Consider the following 14483-nt stretch of genomic DNA (forward strand, 5'->3'; position numbering starts at 1 on the left):
TGGTTAGAATACAAAATAAAAGAAGACAGGAGCTGAATAGATATGAGGTATGGGACAATGTAATTTTACTTTTGGGTGTGAAAACAAGAGGTAAGAGCTTTCATTTTGATTAAGAAAAACATTTTGTGGCTTTTTTAAAAGCTGCACAAAGCATGGAAAAGTTTTTCTGTGAGTATGAAAACAGATAGAATGATTATCTATGGAATGAATATATGGTTAAAGCATCTTTCTAACAGACAAAAAAGAAAATACACATACAGTTCTGAACAGAGGTGGAAAAAGAGACTTTAAAAGGACATTTAAAAATATTTGTAAATAAGTTATGGGGCTTTCAAAAGTCTATGAGAATAGGGGGGTTGTGAACTGAGGAATGAAATTGTAATGTTTTAATAATGGATAAAATTGTACACATTCTGAGTATCCTAAATGTTGAAGGAAACAAGGGTGTTGTGAAATACTGATGACAACTAAAATATGTTTTTTGTGTGTAAAGATATTAAGTGAATAACTGTGATAAAAATAAATGTTATACATGTGGGAAAATGGGATGTAATGCAAAGAAATGTGAACTTGAATGTTACAAATGAAATGGACATATATCAATGGAATTTAAAAATAAAAAAGAATGAAACAAATGCTGAAAATCGGGGAGATGATGAAGAACAAATTGGAAATGAAGAGACAGAAATAGATGAAACTTTAGAAAAAGAAAAGGGAGACAGTAGAAGATGGAGAAGAAATAGGAATTAAATCAGAAGTTAGTGATGAAGGATACAAGTTGGAAAGTGGTAAAAGGAGAAAAAATCTACTGGCAAAACAGTAAAAAAATAAAATTGAAAGGTATTAATTTAACAAAAAGAAGATATGAAATAGATGACAAATTTTAAATAAAAAATATAAAACTAGTACAAGAAGAAAATGATATTTAAATTAAGGAGCAAAAAGGAACAATAATTTAAGGATTCATTCAGTTATTGTGAACAGTATGAAAAATATAATAAGAAGGATATGGATTTTAGAATGGTGTGATGAATGTAGTATAGATATCTTCGGAGTATATAATGTTTCTGACATATGAAGAAAGATTACAGACAGAGAAAATATGGGACAGGGAGATAACATGCAATATGGGAAATGAACAGTGTTCAGGAACAGCAGTATTATGTAGAAGAGCAGTGATGATCTTAAATGTCTTAGCTAGAATAGAAAGACTAACAATTGTAGATTTAAGATGATGGAAAGTCTATAGAATTATAGGTTATGTGACTTGTAAAGAAAGTGAGAATTTATTTCAAAGGATATTAGATTATGTAGTTGTAAATATACATATTATAATAAGAGATTTTAATTGTGATTTAAGGGGAATAAAAAGAAGAGGAAAAGATATAAGAAAAATTATAGTCATGAAATGTGTGGAAAATGGTTATATGGAACAGAAAATTATGCACATAAAGAAGGGTTACATTAAAATCTGAAACTGATTATTTAATATCAGAAGGATTATGCATAATAGAACAGGAAATTAGTTCAACACATTTTTCAGATCACTTGCCAATATGGATGGAAATGTATAATAAATATATTAAAATAGGAAAAGCTATAAAAAGAATGGCATGAAAAAGGAAAGAAATTATACATTTATGAAAGGATCATATTACTATGAAAGCATTTTATGATAGCTGGTCTGAACGGTGGATTGCTGTTAACAGAAAATATAAAATTAGTTTTTTTTACAGTGGCAGAGTAAAGTGAAAAAGAAAGAAAAGTATGAATGTTTATTTGGGGCCCCAACTAAAGTTTTAACTTCTGTTGCATTTTTAGTACTATAAAAGTGCCAAACTGTAACCTTCTTGATAATAGGAAAGTTTGATAGGTCAATCATTTTATTGTTAATTTTTAAATTTGGATTTAGATGTATGGGTTGGAGAATGGGGATTGTATTTTGCAAATGAAGGGATCTCATCAGCTCATGAAAAATACAAATTTTGTTTTTTAGTAGAGGCAAAAACTTAGTGTTGTGTTCACCAACAAGTGAGAGAAAGTGGATAGATTGGGGATTAATTTTGAATGAAAATATATAGTTATGCCAGATCTTGACCCATATTGGGGACCAAGATTCAGCACATGGATCATAGCTGGCTTAAGTGGCTAGCAGTGATTATATGATAATAAAGGCTGAAATCTGTTAGACTTAAACCACCTTTGGATTTTGGGATAATTAATTTCCTATATGATATTCTCGTTGCTTTGGGGAACCATAAGAACTTTGATATTATGGTTTCTATTTTGTGGAAGAAGTTTTAGGGACATTTAAGAATACGGAGTTAAGATGGAAAAGAATCCTAGGTAGGATATTTATCTTAATTATAGCAGATTTTGATAACAGAAAAAGATTAATGTTTTTCCATCTAGTTAGATCATTGTTTATTTGATCCCAAACTCTATAAAGGTTGGTTTTCATTAGCTCTTGATAAGAGTGTGTGAAGTTTATACCTAAATACTTTAGTGAATATTTAAGAGGGATGTCTGAAGGGGGGAAATAGTATTCTAAATGCTTCTTAGGATTTAAAGGCAAACAGGATGACTTGGTAGGGTTCAGTTTATAGTTAGCGACTTTAGAAAAGATATCTATAGAGTTTCTGATTTTCTGAAGGTTAGTGTTAGGAAGCTCAAAATAGATGTTAAGGTCATCAGCAAAAGCCGAGTATTTTGTTTCGATGTTATACATTTTTGGGATATGGTGATAAGTCTTTTGTTTGATCCAGAAGGCAACTCAGCTCACTTATAAAGCAAAAATTATCTGATTACAGAGTGGAAGAAAAAGACATTCAACTAGCACAATCAATCATTAATTCGCTTTCCCTAAAAAACAAAATGGTTTCACTTACTTATAAACTTGTGTCGTCCATTATTCATAACCATTCACTTTTGTTTTCCAAATACTGGGACTCTATACAAGATGAAATCTCTAGTAAGCCTAAATATGAAGCAATCAACAATACCCTAAATCTAACCCCCTTCAAAAACCTAATTTACACACAACGTATGATAAACAATAATTCTTACTATACTCCAGCTGTTTTACTAAAATTCGGATGCAATAAAAACCTAACCTGTCCTTTCTGTTCCCTCCCTCATGTAGACGTATTACATATGTTTTGGAGTTGCAAGAACATCTATAAACTCTGGTGCTCCCTCTGAATTCAGTTAGAAAAAATGGGGTATGAGAAAACTACATTCTCTTGGCAAATTATGATCCTTAATATAACTCCCAATTCACTAAAAGGTATTCGCCGCCATGTCCTTGTTACGGTATGTGCTCTCCTTAAATACTTTATTACCAAAAATTGGATCAACCCTTCAGCGATTACTTGGGAAAACTTTAGGGCTATGGCAATAAAATATATTTCTGCACACAAATTGTACACGAATAACAAAAAGAAAAGGAGTTATTTTCAAAAATATTGGGAAAATATCTTCGATCTAATCCAAACTAAGTAAACTCCAGCAAAAATCTTTTTATGGTTACATTTCAGGTAATATTTCTTTTATACTATGTCCGGTCCAAAATTACCTGATATTGTAAACAATATCAATATTGTAAACTTTGTAAATGTCTTATGTTATTTTATTCTGTGAGGTCCTCTGGCATCCATGATGTAAATACATTGTAAATATGTTGTAAATAGCTTTATACGGTGTTAATAGTTATTATAGGAGGTGTCCTCTCACAATAGTTCCTAGTTTCTACACTATATAATAGTATTTTCACTGTTTTAAACTTATCCTCCTTCAGGGATGCCTGATTCTTAGTGGTATTGGTGTTTGGGGTATCTTATTCGTTGCTTTACCCGATCAGATTTAAGGTACTTATTACAATAACTGTTGGTTAGGATCTAAATAACTCATGTATTAACTTTTTGTTTAATTTTTGTATGTGCTATTCCTTTTTCTTCTGAAGTACCTTGCAAGTTTCACGTGGTATTCTTTTTAAAAGTTTGAAAATTCTAATAAAAATATATTGGAAAAAAAAAAGAAAAGCATGACTGTGTTAAAAGATATAAAGACGTGTTAGAGAACATAGAGAGCAATAATAGTGAGGATTAAAGAGAAGGAAATTTATATAAGAATTTATGAAAAAATCCAGGAATTATTATACAAACAAAGATGTATGTACAAGGTAAAAAGGAAGAGGTATCAGCATATTTATCCAAGACAGCGAAGCAGGAAATCTAAAGAAAAGTCAGCAACAGATTACAGAAATTGTTGTAAGTTATGTGTGAGATATGTTTAGAAAAAAGAGACAAAGTACAAGAATATGGGAAGTAAAAAAGGGAATTTAAGAAATAGATTAAACACATTACCTAATTCATATAAAGTAAACAGTTAAATGTAGAATCGGTAGCTGATCCAATAAATTTGATTTGAAATGTATAAAAATTTAGAAGGATGGCAGAAAAAGCATGCATTATTGTTTTGCAATGAAGGTTTAAATCATAAGGAATGTTGCAGTGAAGTACTAAAATTTATATGGAAAATATGAGAAAAAGAAGATATATAGAATTGAAGACCAAACACATTAAATAACATGGACTGTAAGATAGTTATGAAACTAATAAAGAAAAAAATTGAGAATAAGATACAATATATAATGGAGAGTGTATATATTATAAAAGAAAAAGGGTGTCCAAAGTTTTTACATGACATTTTAAAAGAAGAGAAGATATATAAAACTTATATAGGTGATATTGATAAAGCATTTGATTCAATACAGCACATGTAGGAAATAATGGAAATGTACAATGTTGGCAATAAAATTAAGCAAGTGTGTATGACTGCATATAATAATAAAGTAAGAGTCTTAGTGAATGGTTGGTTAAGTAAAGAAATAGACATGGGTAATGGTATAAGAAAAGGGTGTCCTATGAGTAGTACTTTGACAGGAGTCTTAACAGTAGTACTTTATTTGCTTTACTTATGAATACAGTAGTCAGTAAGGTTAATTGTAAAATGAAGAAAGCAAAATACGTAATTTATACAGATGTTGAAATTCCAGTTATATTATATGCAGATGATATTATCATAACTAAGAATAGAGAATGGATGAGGGAAGTTATATTTTTAGTTGATTGTTTGAAAGAAAAGGTATAACGTTAAATAAAGAGAAAAAGCAAATGAATGGGACATACAAATAATAGGTATGCAATACTGTATGAAAAAATCTCTGTATTAGGAATACATTTTGATAAAGAAGGTAACAAAAAGCAATGTGATACAGTAGTAAAGGGATTGAAAATTATTTGTGTTCCATGGAAAACTTACAGATTAGCTTAAAAGACGAACGTTTGATTAATTCAGAGTTAAACTAGCATATTTACCAAGTGCTGTTATGATTCTGTTAATATATGAAGCCATTGTTAGAAATATTTTTTCTTTTACATTGGGTTCTAGATTCAATCCTGTTAAAAGATGAGCATTATATATGAATAAAGGAGGAGGATTAGATATGTTAAGTCCAGTAGTGTATGCTGCAACATTAATTTGTATAATGTTTTGAAATGGTTTAATAAAAACGTGAATTTAGTAACACGATTATTTAAATGCAAGAATGAAGAATTTTGTGAAACAGTAAATAATAAAAGAATGAAAAGAATGTTATAATGAAGAAATACAGAAGTATCAAAAAAAAGATGAAAATATGGAAAACAAAGACTGATGAAATGGAAGAAGACGGAAAAACATGGTATAAAATATGAGACAGTGCTATTGTATTAGTCCATGAGAAATGTACCACAGGAAAAGATCATAGGTGGTTACTAGGCTATTGGCCTTGAGGCGCTTATAAGCCTAGCCAAGAGTTTAGCTCATGTTTAGAAAAGTCAGCACCTGATGCCCCTGTCCAGCAGGGACACAGGTGGAATTCCAGGGGTGTATTTTCTGTTTCCCATCTAGTTATCCAGGTTGTGCTTAAAAAGGGGGTAAAGAGGTACTCTACTTCACATGGGGAGGGAGCCTATTCCACAGAAGGGGGAGTCTCTGGGACACGCATCTCTTCCGCCAACAAGTCCTGTTGATGTCACAGACCAGGATGAGACCATGCATGTGAGTTATTTGAGTAGAGCTTGACTTGCGGATATGCAGCAGTCCCATCAAGGTTGGGTCCGTGATTGCCATGTATGCCAGACTTCACTTCTGAGGAGTCTGTATAAAGCTGAGTAGAGGGATAGGGCTTTTAGCCTATCTGTGTATGCTAGATGTTTGAGGCCCAGGATTCTCCTGGTGAGGAACCTCTATGGTCTCTAAAGCTGCTGCATGTGCTTTGCAAGGTACATGCCGAAAGGGGCATTATACTCAATAATAAAACTTATAAGGGAAGAATACAGGGATTTTATGACCTCCTTGTCCCTGGATGAGATACCCTTACTTATAAGGTGGGTCATGTAGAAGGCTTTCCGTACAATGAAAGCAACATGGTGGTCAAAAGTCAGGTTGCTATCAACCTGGGTGTCCAAATCCCTCATGACTGATCGTATGCTTAGGATGTTATTTATGTGATAATTTGTGGGGATGTCACTCTCTCCAAAGGGGATGATGATGCATTTTTTGGCATTCAGCTTAAGGCCATGTTTCTGGCACCAGTCATTTGTCTGAGTGAGACCCTCTTGGAGGATGTTCACATCACTAGGGAAACTGATGACAGCACACACCTTGCAGTCATCTGCAAACTTGGTTAGCCATAGGCTATGGTTTTGGCCTGCACCTCAGAAAAGTACATCCCAAACAACAAAGGCCCCAAGACTGGACCCTGGGGTACGCCGCTTGTTACGGGTCTACTGCTTAAGGTGGCTTCTCCTATTTTGACTAAGTGGGTCCTATCAGTTAGCCAGTTTGCTACCCATCTGTAACATATGGATTGATGCCTACTTGAGAAAGCATCTATTATGCCCAAGTAGGGAATAGTGTCAAAGGCTTTGGCCAGGTCAAGGTAGGCAGTGTGCACCATCTTCCCCTCATCCATGGCTTTGGTGACTGTCTCAAAGAAGTCGACCAAACTTAATAGAAGTGACCTCCCCCTGACGAAGCCAAACTGTGTGGGATTGAGTGTTTGGAGGTTGCCAATGTCCTTGTTAATGAGGTTCATGATAATCCATTCCATGGTCTTGCAGATCAGGCTAGTTAGGCTGATGGGTCTATAATTTTCTGGATTGGTGGATGCTCCACTTTTGTGCAAAGGGATGACAGTGGCTGTCCTCCACTCAGCTGGGACAAAGCCAGTATTCAAGCTTTGGTTGAACAGGATGCCTAATGGTGCTGCAAGTTCCTGCCTGAGTTCATGTAGGAGGCAGGCTGGGATGCTATCGGGTCCCATGGAGGCTGTATTTTTTGCCTTTGAGAGAGCAGTGATGACCCATTTCCTAGATATAAGGGGAAGGGGGCAGGTACTTGAGATGTCCTGATTTATTGATATGGGAGACAGAGGGGTGAAGTTTTCCATGAATCTGTCAGTCAGCAAGTTTGCTATATTTACAGCATTTGTATATGCGGTGTCCTTGACCACCAGTTCTGAACAGATCTAGGTGCTTCCTTTAAGGTTGCGGACATATGCGAAGAAGGCCTTATGATTGTCTCTAGTAGATGTGGCCAATCTGGACTTGAAGTTTGCTTTGGAAGATTTCACTAGTGCTCTTGTTTGTTCAGGCTGAAGAGACATTGCTTCCAATTGGGCACCTGCTCTTTCTTGGTCTTGGACAGCAATTTTTTTTCTTTCATTATAGTTTATTTATTGCAGATGTCCACCAGACAGGTTTACTCTTCCTTGTGGTGATGACTTAGTCCTGTCGGGTATTCCTTATTCCATGCATGTATATATATGCTAGTATAGTGCTTTGGTGTAGTTTTGGATATTGGTGCCACTTCCTACAGATGGAGGGGGGCTGTGAAGCTGTTTATACCATCCCTCAGGAGGCTGTAATTAACTTTGGAGAAGTTTTTATGTTTGACCCTTGCTAGAGGGGGGTTGGGGGAGATGGAGACTTTGAAAGTGACCACTTTATGGTCAGACCGTACCAAGGAGGATGATACTATAGGGATGATGCAGTGGTTACTCATGTTGGTCAATACCAAGTCCAAGATATTATCACCTCTTGAGGGGGTATCAAAAAACTATTCCAATGTGTTTGCAATGACAAAATCAAGGAATCCCTGGGCATTTGTGTTCTGGCATGAGTAGTTCTTCCAATGTATGTTTGGGTAGTTAAAGTCCTCAAGATCAGCGTAAAGGATTGAATCTTGACAGATTCGAACAGGTCCAAATAGGCGAATTGGGCATCATGAGTCAGATTTGGGGGCCGGTAACTAGCTATGATTTGAACAGCGGTCTTGTCAATGGTTAACTGCATTGAGAGTGTCTCTTGTGTGTCATACTGTTTGACCAGCCTGGATATGTGTATGTTTTTAATGTATATTGAAACTCTAATTCCTTTGGCTTTACTGTCCACAGTCTGGGGTCTGAATGTATGACAGGATGAGTAACCAGGTAAAGTTGGGGTGCTCTCTGCAGCTTTGAACCAAGTTTCTGTGACTACAAAGATGTCAGCATTTTCCAGGGTTAAGAATGCTTGCAGTGAGTGCAGTTTCATGTTTAGACTCCTACCATTTAGCAGCATGACCTTTAATTTGTGTTTTGTTGAAATTTTTATGTTGGTAATTTTAACCATCAATTTTCCTAAAAAAGGCACTATGGGGGAAGCAAGAGCCTTTGCCAGAAGCCTGAAGTCCAGGTGAAACAGATGCAGGCCATCTGTGGCAAAGCATCGTGGTCTGTCGATCATACCTTCTCAGGCAGTCAGGTACTGGATCCCCATGGAATGACACCAGAAACTAAGCCAATTGTTAAAGTCAATCACTTTTGCATTGAGGTATCATTCGAGGTGATGGCAGAATGCTCCTTAAGGCTAGGGACATACCTGCCTAGGACACACAATCAGTGAGCTCAATCATATCTCTCTTCATATAGTCCATGGAGGTACGTCTCAAGTCATTCACACCAACATGGACTATGACAGAGTCATAACAGTACCTGTTGAGAGACTTGAGTTCGTATTTGATATGATGGATTCTAGCACCTGACAGACAACTAACTGTGACTTTCTCCTTATCCAGCCTGGTGAGAGGCACATCTGTGTGTCTCACAATGGAGTCTCCTATGACTAATATGTTGGGTTTATGGTGAAGCCTTAGTGGCTGTGAGACACAGGTGTGTAGACTATGCATGGTATGTGGTGTGCAGGGCTGTGGAGATCTCGTGTGTTTTTTCCTCAGAGGTCTCCTTTGTTTGGGTATGTTTATGTTGAGGACCTCTGCATATAAGGGTGTGTGTTGTGTAGGTGTGGGTGGTGTCTGAGGTGTAGTGATTGTATTGACAACCTTTTCGGTGCCAGAAATACTGGCTTGAGAGGGGGAGAGCCTGGACTCTATCTTCCTAATGTAACTGCATCTCTCACAAATTGTGTTCCTAGGTGGTAGTAGTAGATGGTTGTCCATGTACATGAGCCAATTGCTACACTGTCTCAGGATGCCCATATCAACCAGACTGGCAGGAGAAACTGTAGGAAATTGTCCATGCATATTTGTCAGAATCTGAGGGAGAAAGGCCAGAGAGAGCTAAGGAGTGGGCCTAAAGCCCAAGTGCTTAAACCAAATCTAAGAGGAATAGAATAACACTTGACAATGTAGACAGGCTATAAACAAGTAGTAATAAATGCAACATAAAAGATGCATTTGAACACAGCAAGTAACAGGGAAAAGCAAGATGAAGTAACAGAGTAGTAGGAAGAAACACAAATACAGAAAAATATAAGCAGCTGAATAAAGTGTTTTGTGTGATTAAAGCAATTAAAGAAATAAATGCTGCAGTGATCGAGTTGAAATTAACGAAAATAAAATTGCCAAAGATTCCAAAGACAACCACAAGGCATTCTATAGTTATGTCAAGAATCTAAATTGCAATGCTCAGATCTGCTCTGAGCTTCAACAGAATGGCATTAAATATACTGATCCCAAGGATATTGCCAATATCCTGGCAGATTGATTTAGTGCCAACTTCACCCCCCTCTCACCCTCTAAAGGGCCCATCTCAATACCAAAAGATTGCCAAATTCTGGTAATCACGGCCACACAGGTAGAAACCACACTCTCCAAAGTTAAGAATACAGCATCTATGGGACCAGATGACATCCCAGGCTGTGTACTACATGAACTACAAAATGAACTGACACCTCACCTAAGTGTCATGTTTAATCATAGCCTCACCTCAGGCTTCATGCCCACTGAGTGGTGCACAGCTACAGTTATCCCACTCCACAAGGGGGATCCACCTTGGATCCCAGGAACTACCATCCCATCAGTCTGACGAGCCTGATCTGCAAGGGCATGGAACGCATTATCATGGAACTTTTAAACAAAGACATTGGCAACCTTCAAACACTGGACCCCACCCAGTTAGGGTTTGTGAAGAGCCGATCTTGTCTCCTGAACCTGACTGACTTCTTTGAAACAGTCTCCAGAGCTGTGGACGAGGGTAAGGCGGTCCACACAGCCTGTGTGGACCTCGCCAAGGCCTTCAACACCATACCCGACTCTGGAATCATAGATAAACTTACTAAGCTGGGCATAAACCCCTACGTCACTCGATGGGTTGCCAACTGGCTTACTGACAGAACCCAGACTGTAAAAGTAGCCAACTCAAAATCTAGCTCCAGACAAGTGGAGTACCTCAAGGTTCAGTCCTGGGACCACTCTTGTTTGGTATCTACTTCTCTGAAGTACAGGCCAACACTAAGGGACTCTGGCTAACAAAGTTCGCAGATGACTGCAAACTGGGAGCCATTATTGAATCCCCAAATTATGTGGATATTCTACAAAAGGGTCTTACAGAAACAGATGCCTGGTGCCAGAGCCATGGGCTCAAGCTTAATGCCAAGAAATGTATAGTTATCCCCTTTGGAAAAAAAATGTACCCATGAATTACCACATAGGTGGCAGTACACTAAACATCGAAAGTGTGATGAGAGACTTAGGGACACAGATAGACAGTGGTCTCACTTTCGATAACCACATCGCCACAACAGGCAGGAAATCCTTCTATGTGGCACACCTCATCACTAAGTGCTTTTCATCCAGAAAAAAGGAGGTCATTGTCCCACTGTACTCATCCCTCATTAAACCCATTATAGAGTATAATGCCCCGTTTGGTATGTACCTCACAAGGCATCTGCAACAGCTGGAAAGGCCACAGAAATACCTCACTAAGAGAATCATAGGCCTAAAGCAGATGCCATATGCTGACCGTCTAAACAAATTCCAGCTATATCTGTGGCATATCGTCTACTCAGAGGCGATCGCTGCTTAACATACAAGGCCATGTCAAACCCTGAGCTGTTGGACATGCTTCACTTAAAGAAATCCCAATCCCTCAGAGCCACATGCTTCAGGGATCTAAACCCTGTCATCACAATGAACAAAACATGTTGGAGGGATAGGTTCCTGACCCAGAGACTCCCCATACTCTGGAATAGACTGCCCATACATGTCAAGCAGAGCGCCTCCTTGGCCCTCTTCAAAAGGAACCTTGATGACTGGATGGGAGATAGGAAATTCACCCCGGGGATCATGTCAGTCGCCATGCTAGACAGGGGTCCAGAGAAGTAAATATTGTGGGAAGAAATATCCAGGGAATTGTTATGGCTAGGCTTGTATAGGCCCTAGGGCCAATAGCCTAGTACCAACCTATGAACCTATGAATGTCATGAAGATTGAAAATAATAATAATAATAAAATACCAGTATAAGCTAAGAAAAGTGAATGTTTTATATTGTGGTGAAGAAGAAACTACAGATCGTGTTTTTTTGAAATGTAAGAGAGTTAAAAAACTGTGGGACAAATTATGCACAGAATTTTTTTTTTAGAAATGTCAAGAGCATATCAATATGGATATGACTGAATATGGTTATTATAAGAATATAAGTAAAAAAAAATCAAAATTGAATTTGGATAAAAAGTGTTTTGTGTAGTATGGTTATTATGGAATGAGATTAATGAAATTTTGTTCAATGGAAAATGGATGGTCACTAATTTTAAAAAGATCAGATTATTTTAATGGATAAAGGAGTTGGGGTCAAATTAATAAGTACATATATAAGAAATTATGTGTAAAAAATGAAATGTACTCAAATAATTGTATAATTTTGTAAATATGAATGCCCATATGTACATATATGTGTGTGTGTGCACACCTTATATATTTAAAAAAGATGTGAATAAATAGAAGGCCCCTTCTCTTTTCAGTAGGTGCCATGGGATCTTTTACATCCACCTGATCTACCACCAACTCAAGCAGATGGGCCCTCGGTTTAACATCTCATCTGAAGGATGACACACATACAACTGCAGCACCCCCTATATGCTGCACTGCAGTGTCAGAAATCTGTCCACCTGGTGTTGGAATAGAAACCACAGCTGACTTCTACAAAGGGGAGTATGTTACTTATTGGTCCACTGACAATGCTGATTTAATGACGTAAAGTAAGCTTTGCAAAATTGTACATGCATGGAACAGAAAACATCAGAAACTCTTACCTCGTCCTTTGCTTGGAAAAGATACTCACTGCCATCACTAGTCCTAGGAAAAATAACTAGATTTTATTTACAGAATTAGAATGAAACACAAAGCAAAGCCAGCAAACAGATTTCCACAAGAATTCCATTTCATTATCATTTATGATAAGACAGCAATGCACAGCAAGTATCTAATTTCTGCATGCCATCTTATTTCTGAACACTAAATATATGAGTAATCTAATTTTCAGTATAATGCTTCCTATACCTTCTGACACATACATGTAATGCACAGTTACATTTTACAGCTCCTGTAAACTACTCTCTATCAATAGTTTAAAAAAATACTACATGAAGCACTCATCATAATGACATGTCATATGGGATATCTTGTCCTACATTTATATAGTAGAATGTTATCTGCCAAAGGCAATGATACTGTAGTGTTGGGCTTCTCAGCAATACAGGGATAGCTCTGATGTCACAATAAAATTGACATTATCCTCTATTTAAAGTAAAGTGTGCTTCTGTGCGCTTCTCAGGTATTTTCTGACCTCAGCTTTTCTTTCCACTTTTCTTCTTGTAAAATATTATTTATTGCTGGAAGCATGGGAATGTGACAATTATTTGGGTGAACTACAACACACGACATAGGTAGCATTGGGATCAGGAGATAAGAATTCCAGTTATCTATAAAAACAGATTCCTGAAGATGCAACATTATGGTGAATACCCAACATAACATCTTATCTTACTAATGGGTGTGCCTTAAAGCAGATAATATAGTAGCCTGAAGTCCAAAGACATATGAAAACACAGGGAGGAGGAGGAAGAACCAGAACCAAAACCAAAACAACAGTAATATTTCTCAAGCCAGAATGCCCTGGAAGTTCTGGAAATCACATCAAGCTTGCAGTGCTTGGAGAATCTGGATCAGAAATCAGGCCACAGATGCAAATGTCTTCTAAGGCTACATTACAGAAGAAGGCCACCAATGCTGCCACAGTCACTGTAGACTATGCTTAACCCTCTCTGGCAGGGGCTTTACCAAGTTTTAAATACACACATAATTTTTAATTCTTAACTCAAACTCTGACCCTAGTTTTGTCTCACAAAGGATAGAAATGGTTGCCAGTTTTTGAAAAGTGCATTCAATTATTCATTCAAAACAGTAACTGAGTTTTACATAACGCTGCACTAACCTGATGGCAACAGCAGACAGTGAGTCTGTCTTGTCTTCCCTTTCAATGCATTTCACTTTCTACATCACTTCCACTTCTATTTTACTTTCTCACATTTTCCACCTATCATATACCTTTTTGAATGCCCCTATAAATTTACCTATCCCTCTTTCTGGTAACCCATTCCATAGGTCCACAATCCACTCTATGAAGAAGTATTTTCAGAGAAAATCTACAGCTAGTGACCCGCCCTCTCCATCGAGCCTTCCATTTCTTAATGACCCCTTCACATCTGCCTGATGTGGAATAGCATCATATCCTCTCCCCTCTATCCCATTCAAGCTTCTAGTGGCTTTCTTTTGACTGTCTTTCAGCAGCTTGATGTCCTTTTTCCTTGTATAGCCCCCAGAACTGCATACAGCATTCAATGTGTGATCTGATTAGGGTAGTGTGAAGTGAAAGCACCCCATGAGGATGCATACCAGCAGTCTGTCTTTTGCTGCTGCTGCACTTTCACTGTGCAATTGGTAGTCTGCTCACGGTGTGAAGTATGAATATCCCCCACACACAAATACTATTAATGCTCCACTGCCCTCAGTTCCACTATCCAAGCTGATACTTCCTGCCAATATTATTGTGTCATAAATACAGCATTTTTTGGCACTGAATCTCAGTTGACTTTTTGTC

At 37.2% G+C, this 14483-nt stretch overlaps 1 protein-coding gene across 1 annotated transcript in view; it reads right to left on the reverse strand.

The window, feature by feature from the left end:
• Positions 1-14483, reverse strand: part of LOC122794071 (spectrin beta chain, non-erythrocytic 4-like) — a 1992331-nt gene that overhangs the window by 158242 nt on the left and 1819606 nt on the right. Inside the window, exon 17 of the mRNA XM_044062212.1 lies at positions 12637-12679. Within this exon, the coding sequence (XP_043918147.1) occupies positions 12637-12679 (43 nt within the window). The remainder of the gene's footprint in view (positions 1-12636; positions 12680-14483) is intronic.

Source organism: Protopterus annectens, chromosome 1.part0 (assembly GCF_019279795.1).
Source record: "Protopterus annectens isolate FY-2018-M chromosome 1.part0, PAN1.0, whole genome shotgun sequence".
Taxonomy (NCBI): Eukaryota; Metazoa; Chordata; order Ceratodontiformes; family Protopteridae; genus Protopterus; species Protopterus annectens.